This window comes from Megalobrama amblycephala, linkage group LG7 (genome assembly GCF_018812025.1).
Source record: "Megalobrama amblycephala isolate DHTTF-2021 linkage group LG7, ASM1881202v1, whole genome shotgun sequence".
NCBI lineage: Eukaryota > Metazoa > Chordata > Actinopteri > Cypriniformes > Xenocyprididae > Megalobrama > Megalobrama amblycephala.
This window is the reverse complement of record NC_063050.1, coordinates 1,571,743-1,591,388: the sequence shown is the minus strand read 5'-3', so window position 1 is coordinate 1,591,388 and position 19,646 is coordinate 1,571,743. Positions and strand designations below refer to the sequence as shown.

At 35.8% G+C, this 19,646-nt stretch overlaps 2 protein-coding genes across 5 annotated transcripts in view; both read left to right on the top strand.

Annotated features, from left to right (window-relative positions):
* The window catches only part of LOC125271014 (protein NLRC3-like), a 224,362-nt gene that overhangs the window by 152,420 nt on the left and 52,296 nt on the right, over nucleotides 1-19,646 (top strand). The window lies entirely within an intron of this gene.
* On the top strand, nucleotides 7,727-10,600 carry LOC125271054 (ribonuclease inhibitor-like). 2 transcript variants are annotated; one of them, XR_007185503.1, is made up of 4 exons: nucleotides 7,727-7,998; nucleotides 8,348-9,267; nucleotides 9,370-9,423; nucleotides 9,747-10,600. XR_007185503.1 is itself a non-coding variant. In XM_048194993.1 (3 exons), exons 1-3 carry the CDS (start codon nucleotides 7,913-7,915, stop codon nucleotides 9,760-9,762), a joined length of 276 nt encoding a protein of 91 aa, XP_048050950.1. In that variant the 5' UTR covers nucleotides 7,727-7,912; the 3' UTR covers nucleotides 9,763-10,600. The 2 variants fall into 2 exon arrangements, 1 of the variants encoding a protein (XP_048050950.1); XM_048194993.1 differs by lacking the exon at nucleotides 9,370-9,423 and having other exon boundaries at nucleotides 8,348-8,521.

The window sequence follows — 19,646 nt, the reverse complement described above, 5'->3', positions numbered from 1 at the left end:
TTTAATATATATAAAATACACACACACACACACACAGTATATGTATAAACACATACTGGTATTCCTACCATTAAGGGAACATTCCATACATGTAATGATTTTTTATACTGTACAAACATATTCCTCTAAACCTACGTCACTGAAAACACTGTAACATTTTCAAAAAACATATTATTGATTATGATTGTGGTAACGCTTTGTCCCCCATAACGTAAGGAATACCAGGACACCCAAATAGCCTACGCACTTTATATTTGTTCTTCTTATTCGTCTAATGGTTACGAGACAGTGAGTTATAATAAGTTAACTAATGACTGTGCTCTTTGTACCTGGATAGGGTTTGCCTCCCTGAAAACTCTCCTGTAACGTCTTTTGTCGGACAGAGGGAGGCTGGGCAGAGGAAGACTGGGCAGCTGAAAACTGTTTCAGGATGTGTTGTTTGCAAATGTTTAAAAAGGTTGCTTGTATTGTTGCAGTGTGTGACTCTCTTATCACAAATATTGCATCGGGCAATACTTTTTTCGGCTGTTGAGAAGTAGCACCACACCACGCTACGTTTTCTGCTCTCTGTCATCATGCCATTTTTCGTGAGACCGTGCGTGCCGTGTTGTGATTGTGGCACACGGCACTGTGCGCAGCCGCAGACCGATCGGTGTGTATCGTCATACCACCGCGTCCGCGAGAGCTTTTCTTTTTATATATATATACACACACCGTCGCGATCGACTTGCACACACGGCTAAAAACATTTAGTTATGCAGAAATTATTATTATAATTAAGTATCAATACTTTGCAGAAAATATCGATACCAAAATAGTAGGTTCTGAGTATCGATATATCGATACTGCAGCATCGATGTGCACATATAGCGCAAAGTGTGAAGAGAGAACGGTGAGACGGTGAAATGAGCTGTGATGCACTGAAGACGAATGCGTTCATTTTTCGGGTAGTCTCAAATTTATGTTTAGACCCGTGACACGCATTACAGACGCATAATGTTGTTTTCAAGTCTCCATCCACGTTTACGAGTTTGTTATAGAACATGACGCAGCAAGTTTTCCGTCATGTCTGTGTGCGTGAAGCTGTGAAAAAGGCCTAACGTTACTAGCGTTACTATCAAGTGATTCGCCATAGGAGCTGAATACTCGCGTGTTTTCTTTGTGTTTAAGTACAGTTTTTGTTTCATTTGTTCAAACGAACTTGAAACGCTGCTACTGATCGTGTGAGAAGTGTTCGTTGAGTCATCGGATAGGGCCGTGTGTTGTTCGTCTTCTCAATACGCCTCCATCAGATGGGATTGCGGCCTCGTTGAATCAAGCTGCCGTCGTCAGGAGGATAGCGGGGACAATCGCTGCAGGTTATTGAGTGAAGAGACATTACCCTGCCATCCGTTGGACACCATTCAACACCTCGTCCACGAACTAAGTGGCGATGTACATTATTTTCTTCGTTTTCTTCTGAACTCTGGTAAGCAAATCATTGTTTTCTTTCCGTGAGTAAATAGAACTGAACTGTTGAATCGCACAACTATCATTATTGGAACTGTGAATAGTGGATTTACCTGCAAAGGGATTCATAGACTTTCTTCTGTGCGTGCATTTGTGAACTTTTTGATTAGTGAATTCAGGAATGGACAGAGTATAACTTTTCCATTTTTTGCCCTGGATTTTTGAATTGGATTTTTGAACTTTTCATTCCAAATTGTAGTGAATTTAAGTGGACTTTTGAATTCAAGTGAACTTCAAAATTAACTTTATTTGAAAGTGTGAGTTAACTTGAATGTATATGTGAACCTTTTCAGTGTGTTTAAAAAGGGAACACTGTTTTGATATTGAACTGAAATTGACAAGTTTGTTTTTCATTTTCTTTGTTTTTTTGATTGAACTTAATTTGATTTTCTCCTGTGAAAAACAAAGAACAATAACAATTCAGAAAACAATTACTATTCAGTTAGTAAATAAATATATTTGTTAAGCTGAAGCTGTTTGTTAATTCTGAGTCACTTATACTAAGGAGTAGGAGCATCTTACCTATCCTGTTAGATCTGGGGAGGGTGGGATTTGCAGACAACAGCACTTACCTTCTGAGTTTTCTGCACATACACTTCAGGTGGCTTCCGTGTAACAATTAAATCCTGAAGCCCACCTCACCACATCTTGAACATTATACAGTGCAACACGATAGGCACATACAACTAACAGTTCAGTTGTACAACGAATAAAAGCATTGGGTGGGAGGACTAAGATCCTGTTGCTCACTCAGTCTTCCTTAGTTAAGTGCTTAATTATTTCCCCCCACAAGGTGGTGGCATATTTCCCTCCGCCATATATATTTAACTTAGTGTCATGATCCCTGCCTGTGTTCCCTGTATCTCCTCTGTTGTTTGTGCACCTTGTGTTTCCCTGCCACTCTGTACCCCTTGTTTGTTACCATGGACATTCATTGGACCACACCCCCTTGTTAACTTATCTTGTTAAGCTTGTTTGTGCCTGTGTATAAGTAGTGCCTGTGTCTCGCTTATTTCCTGCGAAGTATTGTTTAGTGTAACAGCTGCAATTCTGAGCATTTGCTGGTTTCATGTTTCCTGGTTATTCTGATTCCCTGCCTGTCTTTTGGATTACCCTGTCTGCCTGTGTGTTCCTGCCTTGTTGTCTGTTTGAACTGCCTTCTTGTGTATTTTTGACCCTTTGTTTTTTTTTTTTTTTTTTTACCTTGTTTGTGGATTACCCTGTTCAATAAACTGCATTTGGATCCTCAGCTTTCGAGTCTCGGAGCAGTTACGTTACACTTACCTCCTGTAGAGCACTGCTTTTGTACGTTTGACTGAAGTTTACAATTGTACTTATTTATTGTTAGTTTAAATATTGTTGTTTAATAAATAGTATTTTATATAAATGTTGTTTTTGGTATTGAAAAAGGGTCCATTAGTTCGTAATATGGACTGTGCATGTGTAGAACTGTACATCCGAATCTACTGTGAATCTGTGTAACACATCTCCCAAGAAAACAGTGATATCATCATCCAGCTCGGTTCAATTCGCATAGAATGGTGTCAATGCAGGCAGATAAAAAAAAATCAAGTTGTTGAAAATCGAGTTGAATGTAAAGTTTCCCCAACTAAGCAAGCCAGAGGCAACAGAAACTCCATCAGTTGACAGTTGAAACCAGGCTCAGTAGGTGGGCCAATTCTTCTCTGGGCATTAACGAACAGCGCATGATTATGATTCAGGCAGCATTACGGGTCATAATTCAGATTGGGATTGGAACAGTAAAAATATTTAATCCAGTTCTATCTGGTTAAAGATCAGATTCATTACGCTGGTATGGAAATGGTTTTGTTGAGGATTTGTGCCACTGTCTGTCATGTCTATAAGGTCTTCACAGAGGATAGTTGACACAATCTAGCTGACAATTCAGTGATGCATTGTGGTTGTGCCTAGGCGCAGGTCCTCCATCTGATCTGTATCTGGTTAAAGAGATGCTTTTTTAGTCTAGATTTAAACTGACAGAGTGTGTCTGCTTCCTGAACAATGCTAGGAAGAATGTTCCAATGTTTAGGTGCTATAGGAAATGGATCTACCACCTACGGTTTATTTTGATATTCTAGGTATTATCAACTGGCCAGAATGCTGACATCGCAATAGACGTGAAGGACTATAATGCGTTAAGAGCTTGTTCGAGTACAGAGGAGCTAAACCATTTAGTGCTTTGTAAGTAATTAGCAAGATTTTTAAATCTATATGATGTTTAATAGGGAGCCAGTGCAGTGTTGACAGAACCAGGCTAATATGGTCATACTTCCTGGTTCTAGTTCTAGTAAGAACTCTAGCTGCTGCATTTTGGACCAGCTGTAGTTTGTTTATTAAGCATGCAGGGTACCACAGTGTAGATCATTACAATAATCTAGCCTTAAGGTCATGAACGCATGAACTAACTGTTCCGCATTTGTCATTGTGTACATGTTGTAGTTTAGTTATATTTTTAACCCTCTAGCGCACGCATTATGATAAATCTATAGAAAAAAATGTGACTCTTTTCCTTTTCTTAGAATGGCTTAACTTAAAGTGCTGTAAAAAAAAATTGGAAAAAAAAATATTATTTTAAGGTACTTTATGATATGTTGCCATATAGCAACAACGTACAATAGTGGAAATAAATTAGAATAAGTGTATATAGTTAATATTTTTTCTCAGAAATGTTTTGTATTGAATCAATTGGTGCTATTATAAGCTTTAGCAGTAAATATAAACAACACCTTATACTTATTTTCCAACATCTTGTGCTTTTATTTATTTCATTCTCTTTTGCTGAATAATGCTTTATATTCTTTGAATTTCATTACGTTTTTCGTGAATATTATTTAAATTGCAAATGTAGACAGTTAAAAACAAATCTAATACTGTTCATCATGTATCATAAAACATTGACATAAAACCAAAAACATTGCAGTTCATGAAAATTCAACATTACATAATCTTATGAGAGGAAGGCTATGAACATGAACCCCACATAATCCTTGAAACTTCACCTTTTTTCTGTACGAAACTTCATCAAAAAAAAAAAAAATCAGAGGTGAGGCACAGGTAGATGACCCTAGACCCTAGATGGATCCATCCCGTGCATTTCTTTCAGGTAGGCTAGCCTATTTTCACAAACCTGAACGTTTTGGCTATTTAAGGGTTATTTATACATTTAGTTTGTCCAGCATCAACACTTCTGCCTGATTTGATACTAATGAAATTTATGTCATATTGTAATTTCAATTATTTTATTGTGCTATGCATTGCGTTTTGAACCATGGTAAAGATATCGGTTGGGCTGTCAATACCAGAAGAGGAGCATTCCATGGACGCACATCCATGAACCACATTATTAGACAGTTTCCTAAGGACGCATGCTTTATTAAAACTATTTAAAAATCATAATACAGCATTAGCTACATAATGCTATTCTTAAATCTATGCTTACACAGGATAATACATCAATAAAAATTTAAACCCTCGCTCTGTTTTTGCATGTTTGATGTCCATGTATTCTTGTTGAAGAAATTACAGTGGCTGTAGCATTTCTATCTCAAAGAAGTGGCCAATATTATTATTTAACTAATAATATTTTTTTTAATCATGATGGCTTTGATCATGCTGTGCTGTCTAACAACAAAAATCAGCAGGCTTTTGCGCCCTCTGCAGGCATTTGTTATAATATATAATGTATTAATAACAGTTCAGGAAAAAAAAAAATCTTGATGTGTTTAAATATGCAGATTAGCTTGTTTTGGTTAATTTAGAAGAAATCTACAGTAGTAGGCTTAAAACAAACACCATCTAAATGTGTAGGGTTAGGGTTAAAAGTTTTCTTTCCATTAGAGTAAAAGACATGGCAGGAAAAATAGACCAAAATCGTAAAATTGTCCACTTCATGAAAGAAATATTCCAATAACACCAAAAAAATTAAAACGATTTATTGATTTGTGCAAAATAAACAAATTATTAGTGAAACTATGTCCCTCTCCTTGGTGCAGTCATTTATTCTAAATATATAGCTACTTGAAAATAGTTGGTGTTGACTTCTCTTGTGAGAAGACCATGGTCTCTGTGAAAAAAGATTATTTTGTAGAAATCTGTGGAGTATAAAACAAATTGCATGAGTGTGAGGAAAGTCAAAGTTGTCTTAATATATTTAAGGTTTTTTTTTGTTTTTGTTTTTTTTTAAATAAATAATTATGAGAAGTGCCCTTTTTTCCACTTGAGCCCCTGCCCCCCAAAATGTCTGTGCACGTCCCTGGGTGGCAGGTCTCTGATGTTGATTTTATAATACAAATGCCATGGCAGTCCTTAACATACGACTAATCAACATTATATCACTAGCATAAATGTTTTTATTGTTACAGCTTAACAGACTGCAGCTGGCCTTTGCTAGCTATCTAACCTATTATAATGTCATTCCATTATTGCGCAGTGTTGCCATATGGCAACACAGACATTTTATCGATTTACCAAAAACTAATTTCGTAACTTTTTTGAGTGGTGAATATGTCATCATAACTTACCTGAGATGATGTTAACAATTTTTTTGTGAATGTGACATGGGCGGGTCCTTGTTTGTTACTGACGTTTTAGTTTGCTTTCAGCAACTACCGACAAGAGACGACAGTCTGTCAGAAATTGTGCCACAGAAAAAAATTGTATGTCATGTGACTTAACCAAAGCACATCATTGGCTAAACTAAGGTCTTCTCTTACCAACAAAAAAACGAGAATGTTCTCTTAAAGAGACGGTGGCAAGGAAATGAACACAAAGAGTATGTTGCCATATGGCAATACTATGCGGTAGAGGGTTAAGATGGAAGAATGCGGTTTTACAGATGCTAGAAATGTGGCTTTCAAATGAAAGATTGGTATCAAAGAGCACACCCAGGTTCCTAACTGACGACGAAGACTTAACAGAGCAGCCATCAAGTGTTAGACAGTATTCTTGGTTATTATGTGCAGAGGTGCAATTATGGTGCAATAATTAGAATCTCTGTTTTAGTTTTTTCTGAATTTAGTAATAGAAAATTACTAGTCATCCACTTTTTAATATCAGCTATGCATTCAGTTAATTTTGTGAATTGGTAAGTTTCGTCAGTGCGTGTAGAAATATAGAGCTGAGTATCATCAGCATAACAGTGAAAACTAACGCCATGCTTCCTTATATCTCCAAAGGGTAGCATGTACAGGGTGAAAAACAATGTCCTAGTACTGAGCCTTGCAGTAACTCCACACTAAACTTGTGATGACATCTTTTTGTTTACTGCTACAAACTGATAATGGTCAGATAAGAATGATTTGAACCATGACAATGCAGTTCCACTAATGTCAACATAATTTTTGAGTCTATTCAAAAGAATGTTGTGATCAATAGTGTCAAATGCAGCACTAAGTTCCAATAACGCTAATAGGGAGATACAACCACAATCTGATGATAAGAGCAAATTATTTGTAACTCTAATGAGAGCAGTCTCAGTGCTATGGCACAGTCTAAATCCTGGAAATCCTTGCAGATACCATTTCTTTCGAAAAAGGAACATAGTTGTGGTGATGCTGCGTTTTCTAGTATTTTTGACAAAATATAGAATATTGATATTTATAAGTTATTTGTCCAAATAATTTTTAGGAGGAAAAAAATAAATAAATGTGTGATTTCTTCAGTATTTCTAGTGTTAGAAACCTATCATATCATAGGAATGTTGAATTCAGATGGGTCGAACACCTCTCGTTGTGTTTATCACTGGTTAGAACCACCAGCACAAGCAAGTTCATCATTGCCGCGCTGGAGGCCTGTCTCTCTCTGCTGTCGCGCTGCAACTGCATGGTTTAATCACTGTTTGTCACACATTATGATCATGGTGAATCTCATTCACTGCAGTATAGCTATATCACCGCTTAATATGGTGGAATTATCGGCCCATTGGAGATGTCCCGTTGCTTATAATAAGAGGACATGTAAACACTGCTGCGTACTCATACTCTGAGCTCACTAGCTGCACACTGCCTACATGCTGCTTCTCTGCACTCTCTTTTCACAAACAATGAAAACATTTTTAAAAATTATAGTAACTATTAACAAGAGAAGATTTGTAGATGTAAAAGTATTTGGCTTTAAAATGAAGCAATAATTAAAATAAATGCTTTGATATAGCAAAGTAAGTGTTATTTTCAAAAAATGTTCAAAAAATGTTGAAAATATTCAAAGTAAAAAAAAATGTACAGTAAGTAAAGTATTTGTACTGTTACTTTACACCACTGTCAATGGATGTGTAATTCAGTGTATTATTCTGTTCAGATTAGAATACTGTAAACTCACTGGTCAGTGTTGTGAAATTCTGGCATCAGTTCTACAATCATCAAACTCCTGTCTGATAGAGCTGGACATGAGTTTCAATGACCTGCAGGACTCCGGAGTAAAGCTGCTCTCTGATGGACTGAAAAGCCCAAACTGTCAGCTGGAGAAACTGAGGTTTGAGATTCATTCATTAAGTATATTGAAGCATATATGAATGAATGAATGAATGAATATTTTTAAGTGTCATGCACTCATGGTGCCCAGCCCGCATGGGCTTATATGACACTATATAAAATGTGTGTGTGTGTGCTTCTTGATCCTCAGTATCTGGTAGATGGCTGTATAGATCTGATCAGAACCATATTCTCCTTTCAGCAAAACTTATAGTTTATGAAATGAGAGAGATTTAACTCTTATCATTTTATATGAAATAGATGTGTAATTATTCAACAGAATTAATATGCGTTTGTTGTGAGTTTTGATGTCACAGTTACAGATATCTTCATTGTTTCTATGTTTGTAGATTATGTGGCTGTAAGGTGACAGATATAGGCTGTGGTTATCTGGCTTCAGCTTTGCGTTCAAACCCCTCACACCTGAGAGAGCTAGATCTGAGAGGCAATAACCTGGGAGAATCAGGAGTCAAGATGCTCTCTGATCTACTGAATGATCCAAACTGCACACTGAACAAATTCATGTATGTTGAGCAGTAAGATTTATCTAATCCTGTGAATGTTTGTTTTTGCATTTCAGTCTTACCATCAACAAGTGTACAGTGGAGTGAAATGTGGAAAGGGTCTGTAGTAAAGCTGCGTTGAAGAAAAGATTACGTTTGCTACAATATCAGTCTCAATGAGTAGGCCTTCTTAAAAAAGATAGTTCACCCAAACATTTAATATCTGGCATTATTTACTCACTTTCACGTCATCCAAACCTGTATGCCTTTCTTTTTTCTGTGGAACACAAAAGACATTTTCTTTTCAGTATGAAAAGTCTCAGGGCCCTATTTTAATGTTCTAAGTGCATGGTCTGAAGCACATGGCGCAGGTGTACTTAGGGCGTTTCCGAATTCACTTTTGCTAGTTTAACAACAGATTAAATGCTTTTCGTTTAACCTTGTTTTCAGACCAGCATGAACAGATGGGCACAAGTTCATTTGCATTTGTTAAACGATGTGCTCTCAGTGTTTTTTCCTTTACAATAGATATCAGTGGTCACCTAAACTTCAAAATATCATCATTTGTGTTCAGCAGAAGAAATCCATGTAGGTTTGGAAACACATGAGATAATTTTTTTAATAATTTAAAATTATTAGGTTATTAGGTTATATTTGGCTCAGAATCAGTGGATTGCTTCTTTAGTAAGAATATAACAATGTTGTGCTTAGACTGACAGGTTTGTCTTATTTCCTCTTTGAGTGACTGCACATGATCTGCTGTACAGGTTTTATAGCATTTTGATTGAGTTCCTTCATAGTGTTTAAAACCACATACTCCCATACAATTGAGGTGCTTCCATGTTTTGACACTGGATCTTCTTCTGCAGCTTCATTGTCTTCACAATCAAGGGATCATTTTGACAAGCTAGCACACGTTTGAGGTCTTTCACACACGTTTCTTTCATCTGTCTTTACTATTTCTCATAAACAAGCATTAAATACACGTCTTTAACTGTTGTGATCCTCACTGTTTTTCACTCTTGCTCATGTGATATTGCTTAATGAGCTTTATCAATAAAACACAGAAATCTGGTATGTCTTTATATATTAATAAATAAACATTTATAATATATTTATTATAATTAATATTCTCATCAAGTAAATTTGTGTGTTTTTATAGTGTAAATCATGGAATATGACACAGGTATGTTCATACACACATATCTGTGGTTAATGTTGTTTTGTTCTCTTTTCTTGTCTTCAGAGACCGGTATATCTGACACTGGATCCAAACACAGCAGACACTCGTCTCATTCTGTCTGAGGAGAACAGAAATATGACACATGTTTGAGGATGATTTGGATTAAAAAAAAATACCCTGGAGTCTGAACAGTTCTGGTTACAGTTTCACTGGCTGTCACAATAATCAGAGAACATCATATTTGCCCCTTCATCCATCCATCCATCTGACCGGCCAGTATTTTGTTCTTCTACAGCATCTGTGACACTCACAAACATTCAACACAATGAGTTTACATGTTCACTTGTGAGCAATTTTTTCCCTCACTTGGTTTTTATACATGTTTAAATGTTTCTGAGGAACAGGAAGAAGTAAACTGCAGAAATGTTTATTGCTGCTGCTTCACAAATTGGATAATTTCTGAGGTTAGTTATATGAAAACACTTCACTGGGACCTTGTCTTTAAATGTCTTTGCATTTGTTTTCAAAAAAAAAAAAAAAAAATTAAAATATGAAATTCTATATTCTATATCTCTCAGAGAATAAAAAAGGGCCAAAATCTGTCACTGGGGCAGAACCCATATGGTACACCTTTATACCTCATTTACCTTTTAAAGGTACATATTAGTGCTTTTGACAGCTTTTGTACCTTTTATTCAGTTTTTTTTTTCTGATTAAACATTTCTTCTGCCTAAACAGTCCGTAACTTTTTGTTGTTGTTGTGGTTTCCAAAATCATTTTTTTTTTGAGCAAGTACATAACCAGCCCTCTCCTTACCTTAGCTCGATTCACAACGGTAAGCTTGCAATAATGTTATCTAATTATTGGCAAGGGTGTAGATTTGGTTTCAACATTGGGAGGGATGAACGTTGGTATGCTGCCTGTATTATTATTTTTTTAATTAAAAAATTAATCTGTTTTATGTGTAGCATTATTGGATATTTTATTCATTCTCTAATCTATCTATCTATCTATTTACCTATCTATCTATCTATCTATCTATCTATCTATCTATCTATCTATCTATCTATCTATCCTTCATAACTTTATGACATTTTATGTATAATCATTCATCAAATTCTAACATAACTGAGTGATTTTAAAAAGAAAGTAATTATGTTAAATATTGAAACCACCAGTAGGCGGCAGCGATTCGCTTTTTTTTATTGAGTGTAGAAAACAAACATCGATGTGAATGCGGTCCGTGTACTTTTGCGTCCATTCCTTCGTTTTTTTTAACCACATCAAGAAAAACAAAAAAACGAACCGTTGTTGTATTTTTAAATGCTATGGTGAATACCAAAATTTAAATTAAAACCGAATACACAAATCTAATGTGCACAAAATAAATAAGTCAATATTTTCAGATTTCTGTTTATTACGTTTAGCATCTTTATGAACCAAAATTAAAAAAGGACAGATTAAAGTCGAAGAAATGTAAATTTACAAGTTTTCTTTTGTAAAATTGTTGTTTCTCCCATACTTTCGAGAGCCAAGTCTCTGAAAAATGATAATACTTGACTTGATTTCCACCCCATTCTCACTCACGAGGGGTCCGATACTGCCTCATGTCCAAGAGAATGCTATACTGGCGGCAAACTCGCCCAGCGAAGCGGGACATTCTGAGTGCTTAAGATGTGAAAAATGCTTAATGTGACTTAATGTAGGTGATATTGGAGGAGCAAATTCACTACACCTTATAAGCAGCCCACTATGAACACAATAACACATTAAGCATTTTCCTAGAAAATAAAACGCAGTTATGAAGAAAACACTTAATGCATTAAGACACTGATATTAAGATATGCAGGCAAGCAGGTCAGGCCAAATATGAAGGCAACACGCTTTCAACGTTCAGCGTTTTCCACTTATAGAAAACCATTATAAACGCTTAACATAAAAAATATTTTCCTTCCACTTTGTTTACGTTGCCGTTGTCTTAGCAGTAGATACTGTTGATGACAAGAAAATTTTGTCATAACACATGTTGGTATATTTTCAATTTGAACAGCATAGCATAGCTACGTGACTCCTAATCCCAAACAATTTCTCAATATAAAACAATATAAAACACCTAACAGAGCCAGACGAAAAAGTGACAGTCATTTAGATGTCATTTTGGCCTTTATTCATATAAAACAGAGTAAAAGGCAAAATGACGGGATTGAGACCACAAGCGGGAACTCGATAATGTTAGATCACTAAACAAGAGGCTATAAGGTTTAGAAATTTAATGTTTAGGTTAAAATATAAATGTAAAAATGATAATAATAGTAATTTAATGAATGAAAATTAATCAGTGTCATTAAGGCTGGCTCTTGAAGCGAGTCAACGCCAGAGGAACAGGCACTAGAGGGCGCTTAAGCGTCTGTGTGTTTGACGGAAAACACTAAATTAAATTTAGCATTTTTACATATTAAAAAACAAATTGCATATCATTTATATTATTTTTCACAAAATAATAATCTTGCATAAAGAAAATTAGTTTGTATCTACTAATTCTATTCATCAGTGTTAAAATAAAAGACATTTTCCATATTTCATTTCTGGTTTAAAAAAGGAAAAACTAATGGACGCAAAAGTACACGGACCGTAAGAATCAGGGTATCTTATACAATGCATAAATAAAAAAATAAAACCAGACATTCATTTTTCTTGTTTTTCGGTTACATCATCAATGGATATTTGCCATTTTTCCCCCTTTTTTCAATTTTACTTTTGCTAAATTATGACTTTAGAAACAATCATTTGAATAAATGAAATCTAACCGATTTTCTATTTTGCCATTTTTTGTCTTGTAATTTGCGCTGTAGGCTGTACCATTAGCACGGGGGTGTGGCCGCGGACTACTATCATCTCATTGAGGTTTACTGCATGCATGTTCACAGACATGCATGTTTAAACTACTCCTCAACATGCATGCTGTCATGATTCCTGTCAGTTCCTGGACTCCAATTCCTATAATCCTCCCTGCCAGTCACATGCACACATTCAACACCAATCACCAATTGCCACATACAGCTGAAGCTCATTATCTGGACTATTTAAGACTCACACACTCACCACCTCATTGTGAAGTCTTGTTAACCTGTGTTGCAATTCTGAGTGTTACTATATTGTCTGCCAGTTACTGATCCTGTCGATTTACCGTTTACGATTCTCTGCCGCTTGCCTTTGGACTGTTTATTGTATTCTGACCTGTGAGTGATATCTGCCTGTCCTGACCATTGCCTGTATCCTGACCACGATTCTGCCTGTCCATTGCTGTTCCTGTTTGTTCCTGTTTGACCCTGCCTGTACGACCAAGCTCTTATTTAATAAAGCACTGCAAATGGATCCCTGCCTGAGTCCCGTTCTGTTACACATGCAGTGTAAATACAGCAGAACTGTAAAGAATCTCTTTACATCAATGAAATAGTAGTCTGCGGCCACACCCCCGTGCTAATGGTACAGCCCACGGCGCAAATTACAAGACAAAAAAAAATGGAAAAATAGAAAATCAGTTAGATTTCATTTATTCAAATGGTTGTTTCTAAAGTCATAATATAACAAAAGTATCTATTAAAGAAGTAAATGAAAAACAAGAAAAATGAACACCTGGTTTCAATTTTTCATTTTTGCATTTGCATTGTATGGTCTGAAAAATTGAATTGTGAAGCGTTACACGGACCGTGCCATTTTCTCATTTTTCTGATTTCAATATTAAATCAAAAAATTAATGAACAGAAGATACCCTGATTCGGACCAGACCTCTATGTAATAATCTGAGGTTTGGGTTTGTAGAAACTCATAATGTAATAACTGCACATAATGTAATAAGTATAATATTATTATTGTTATAAAATGCTCATAATGTAACAATTTTCTCAAAATGTAATGAAATCTTGAGCTCAAAAAATCTCAAGTAATATCACATTATCTGCTTAGGCCAATCGCAGCACAGAGTACAAGTTTAGCAAACATTTCTTCACTTTATAAGTTACAGCAAAACAAATCCTGAATGTACATCAGAGGACATGTTTAAAAATACAGTATAAATTACAATCATGTACAGTGGTTATAAAAACTCTACACACCTCTGTTAAAACAGTTTGGTTCTTTGATGTTAAAAAGAAAGAAAGATAAATAAAATCAGAACTTTTGCACCTTTAATGTGAAATTACAGCCTATGCAATGCCACTGAAAAAATGACCTTCAGAATGAACTAATCATCAAGTTCATGTGTAATAGCACATGCCTGAATTCACCTGAAGAGACTCTGATTAACTCCAAATAAATCTTCTTGGTTACACGCTAGCTGTGGGCCACAAAGAAGAAAAGGTTTCAGGTGAGGAGCTACAAAACATTTCCAGGGCATTAGATATACCATTGAACACAGTGACAACAATCATCAGTTTTGGAAGTAAAATGTTCTTGACATTGTCACTGTTGTGTCATACTTTCTCCACTTGTTGATGATTGTTGTCACTGTGTTTTATAGTATCTAATGCCTTGGAAAATGTTTGTTTCTTTTCAACATCACAGAACCAAACTGTTTTAACAGAGGTGTGTAGACTCTTTATAACCACTGAACATGATTGTAAGTTATACTGTATTTTTCAACATGTCCTAAGGCTTTGTTTTACTGTAACTTGTATTAAAGTGAAGAGATGTTCGCTAAACTTGTACTCTGTGCTACGATTGGCTGAAGCAGATAATGTATCACACACACACACACAAACACACACACAGATCTCCTCATGATCATCTGATGGTGAATAAGGATCCACTACAGAGACTCACAGTCAACAGAATCAACAGACTGAAGATACAGTGACTTCACTGTTATAAATTAAGATTCATTTAGATTTCAACGATCCTCTGACAGACCTGATGAGGCGGCAGTGAAAGAGCAAAGAAAACAGCTCCACCTCCCGACAGCTTCCTTTACTTTAGACCTGCAAACGCTTGAGGAAAATCAGACTAACAAAGATACTGTATCCTCTTTCACTTGGTCACCAATCAGGAACGACGAGTGATCATGGGAGTCACCTGGTCCCAAATGATCCGCGTCTGTTGAGCACAGAGAGAGGGAGGATCCATCATCAAAGTCCATCAATAATAAAATACTGGAATTCAATAAACGCTCCATGTTAGTTTGACAGGTGGAGATCAGTCACTAGTGTAGTGATGAGTCTGGACTGGAGCGATAGATATAGAAGAGTGAATGTAAATCTGTGAAAGAAACTGTATGAGCAACAGATTAAAGAGAGACCAGAGAGAGACAATTAAGTTGTAAACATGAGAGAAAACAGACACCTTTAAGTCTTGAAATAATTTGATCATGACTAGATGTTTATATACATTTTCATACATGTCAAACGATATAAAAGCAGAAGTTATGTTTATGATGAAAAAAATGAAGACAAAATCCTGTGAAACAGACTGAGATTGAATTCATCTTAAAATTCTCAGATTTGAACCATGTGCAGTGAGACAAATATATATATTGATAATATATATTGTTCTTTTGGAAAAGTTATATTGATTTGAATGAAGTAAAACAGATGACATGTAAGACTAGGTTGCAATTCATTTGTGACATTTCATACCAAAAGAAAGATGAACAGGGACACTGAAAAAATAAATGCACAATAGACTCTCTTTCACAATTACAAAAAGAGCATTTGTAATCCATATCCAGATGAAAATGCTCTGATGTGTCTTTCACAGGATATATTATGTGAACAATTTTAATTGATACTTGAATTGTTTGTTATACAATACTGAGGTTAGGGTTTATTATCCAATTTTTCTAAAAAAGGACTCCATTAAGGAGTACTGTATTTCAGAGCTAGAATACAAAGTTGTTGGTCAATCATCTGTGAAAGTGTAATTTATGCGTAATTTATTAAAGGGTTTGAATTTGTTATTAATTACTCACCCTCGTGTCGTTTCACACCCGTAAGACTTTTGTTCATCTTCAGAACACAAATTAAGATATTTTTGATGAAATGCAAGGTTTTTTTTACCCTCATAGAAAGCAATGTAATTACTGTCATTCAAGGTCCAGAAAGGTACTAAAGACATTGTTAAAATAGTCAACGTGACTGCAGTGATTCGACCTTAAAGGGGATGTCTAATGCTATTTCATGCATTCTGACTTATTTACACTGTTAAAGAGTTGGATTCTCATGACGTATGATGGAGTATTTCAGTGCCAAATACACTCCTTCAGGGTTCGTATAAGTTTCTGAAAGTTTTTTTCGAGTATGGCCCTATATGATGTCATAAAGGGCAGAATTGCTTGTATGGGCAGTTGGGCACTTCTCCTGAAAGAGCGCACACACACCAACCAGAGCGAGAGAGAAAGAGCACGCCCATCAACATGCTTCATTAATCTGCAGCACTGCACAGGACTTGCTCGAGAAAGATTTGTTACTTTGTTTTTAGACCACGAAATCAACAATGTCACCAAAGAAGTGTGTTTTTGGTTGAGAGGGAAAGATAACCTTGCCTCCTGAAGAACCAGCGTTAAGGGAACAGCTGAGAGATTTGTGTTCACGCATTACATTGATGCGCTCGAGATATTTGTCTTTAAAATAACCATAGAAACTGCCTCAAATTAACTATCAAAATAAGGATAAAGTTGTGTCTGAAAGTTGCAATCAATTTTTTATTGGTTAAAATGAATGGAGAATATCTCGTTTTCCGTGGCTGCTCGAGTCCTCAGGATCAATGCTTATGGTTTCATAAACAAGGTCCAGTTCGACGCTGGATTTACTTTAAAATCGCTTGAAACTGAAATGTTTTGATGGAGCGGTCCCAGCGATAATGATCCCGGTCATGAGTCAAACAAACAGGTGGTCAGTAAAGCTGCATCATAATGTAAACAACACAAACATATAGTGAATCAAATGTTATCCAGGAATAATGCGATGGTGTATTGTGTGTTTAAATACATTTGTTTAGCTGACCGTTGATAGCAGACGATCTCTAGGCAAAAGCTGCATGTGCTCGTCACTCTTTAGCTTCGCCTCCAGGAGCTCAGCTGTTTTCAGAAAGAATCAGTACAGCGTATCTGTCTTTATAAATCTGATAAAAAACTCTTCAGAGATATGAAGGATGCAGTACTACTCTATAGGAACTCAACTAACATGAGATTGGCAGAAACTGTGTGTGTTATGAACCCTTCAATGTTATGAAGAGACGAGTATACTTTTGTGTGCAAAAACAAATCAAAAATAACTACTTTGTTCAGCATAAAAAGTATTCTCGTCGCTTCATAACATTAAGGTTGAACATTAAGGACATCTATCTAAGTTATTATGTGGGACCAAATTAAAATCACCATCAAATATAATTTTGCCATTCATTCATTCATTTAGTTGACAGGTCTGTAGTTTGTTCTTCTAATTTATGAAGTAACAGCAGATTTGTAGGTTTGAGATTAGTATCATAAATACTGTGATATAATATATTGCTTATGTGAGTCCTCTAGTATGAGTATTAGCCTCCTTCCCTTGTTATTAATCTCATTGTGAACAATTTCCTCCCTGTATTTTCCTTTGAGAATAGCGCCCCCTGCTGATCCATTTGTACTGATTCAACCAAAAGTCGTGACCCGCTGACTCTTCTAAACACTGTGATCAGCCCTTCAACTATTCGTTTCTGTAATTAATAAAAATCTTTTATCTTTCAAGAACAAAAAAATGACAGTTTTCAGTTGTTGTTTTTTTACCTGAACACATTACTACATTACAGACACTTTATTAATATTTCATTAATACATTACAGACACTTTATTAATATTTCATTAATACATTACAGACACTTTATTAATATTTCACTAATACATTACAGACACTTTATTAATATTTCATTAATTCATTCCGTCAACTGTCGAACTTCAAGGGAGAAATCTGTCTTCATTATGTTGGCTTGAGCTTCTTCTTCTGAGACTAAATCGCGTCGAGTGGTTCTTTGTCTCCTCGTTGTGCATTAAAATTGTTTAAGGCACAGCTAGCCATGGATTATCCCTCACATGACATATGAAATATAAGTCTATTTTTAGTGGTTTCTGATTTAATGTGGTCTTGTGTGTTTTGAAAGAAAATAAAAATCACACCTTTCTTTATTTTACACAAATAGACAAGGTAATTCACAAATCTAGTGAACAGTGTTTTATTTGTGTCTGGAGTGTCCCTGCTGGTCTAGTGCAGATATATCAATGTACTAGCTATGTACTAGAGATGCATCTAAATTAATTTTTAAAATAATTTAATTATAAAATAATTCATTAATAATAAAGTTATGTTTCTACACCAACTTATTGTGGAAATAAAAACATTTAAATGGTGGCTGTAGTAACTTATTCTCATGACAGATTCATTCAAACAAACATTTAATAATTAAGACATCACTAACAGGTTAAGTAGAAATATAATGTACATGTAATAGAGTTCATATATTCAGCAAAATGCTCTTCTCTGCTGGCATTGGTACAGACTGCTCTTTGGCTCCGCCCCTCGCTCACCCCTGACCTCAGTCCTGAACTGTCCTCAGGTTTACAGTCTGCTGCTTCGTTTACTGACTGACTGCCTGTCGGACCACACTCTCTCTCTCTTCACCCTTGGAATGATGTTTTCTTTGGAAAGATTTCTGGTTTTGAGCCCTGCCTGTTTAACAGATTCCCCTTTTGTCCCAGCTTTAAATCCTCAAATCCTTTGCCAAATGCTGATGTGATGAATCCCAATCTTCAAGCAGAAGGAGCTGAATGAAATACTCTGAATGATATCGATCCACAATCTGACTCGTGATGCAGCCTGAATCATAACCACACCAGTGGCGTGCAGTGGTGTTCTGAAATGAGGAGGCACATTTCTTTTTATGAATCAATGTAAATTCATGTGCATTACTCTTAAAGTTGACACATCTTCCTTGTTAAATGAACATTACTTTACATTACATCAAAAAAGAAAAAAATAAACAAAATACAATTCTATTTTGTAATTTTATATTAACAATGTAATGTTCTATTTATCAAAACCAAGTCAATCTCATCAAGTTAGTGTTTTAAGCATTTCTACATTCATTCCAAAATAATAACTAAAGGCAATAATAATTTAAACAATATATTTTGTGTATAAACAATATAATTTGTGTGTTGCGGTTTTTCTTTTTGTCAACCTAGGATATTTTGGATCATCAGTCATGCTCCATAAACACCGTCTGTCACAAACACGAATTGTATTTTTAATTTCACCAAACTGATTGCACTAAAAAAAAAAACCGCAGTCATCATGCTTTCAGTCCATTTCAAGTTTGATTTTGACGTGACATAAAGCAGTGATATCTAACTGGGTGATCTGTTTACTTACTTTTCAATTAGTCTTCCGATTGACGCCATCATTTGTTCAGTCAAAGTGACGCGCGGAGCGTGCACGTCAACAAGAGGCGGAATTTATAGCACAAGCCAATCATATCCAATCACAACCAATTACATCCAATCATAGCGCGATGGAGACATTGCCTCTCACGTGACTTTCCTCCATTCATTCTCAATTACCCCCCACAAAACCCACCGCACCACCTTAGGTGTGCATTATTTTTCTAATAATTCAACGGCCCGTCGTCAATTATTCCTTACTTGAATCACAGCTTAAATAGTGTTTTGACGTCGACAACCCAAGTGCATTTTAACTCAAACTTGCGTCTAGTTAACTTTCTTAAGTAGCAATCGCTTCTCGGGTCGACATTTACACACTGACAAAATTATATTCAGAATTAAAAATATTTTTATACCACTTTTTAATGTGTGATTGTGTAAAGGTTTTCACGAGATACCAACCTTTCGCGAACTTGCTTCCAACACTTCGTTCTCATGGAGGCGCGGTGTGCACGGAGGGGAGGGGCTGTGCGCGCGCGAGTATGTGAGAGAGAACG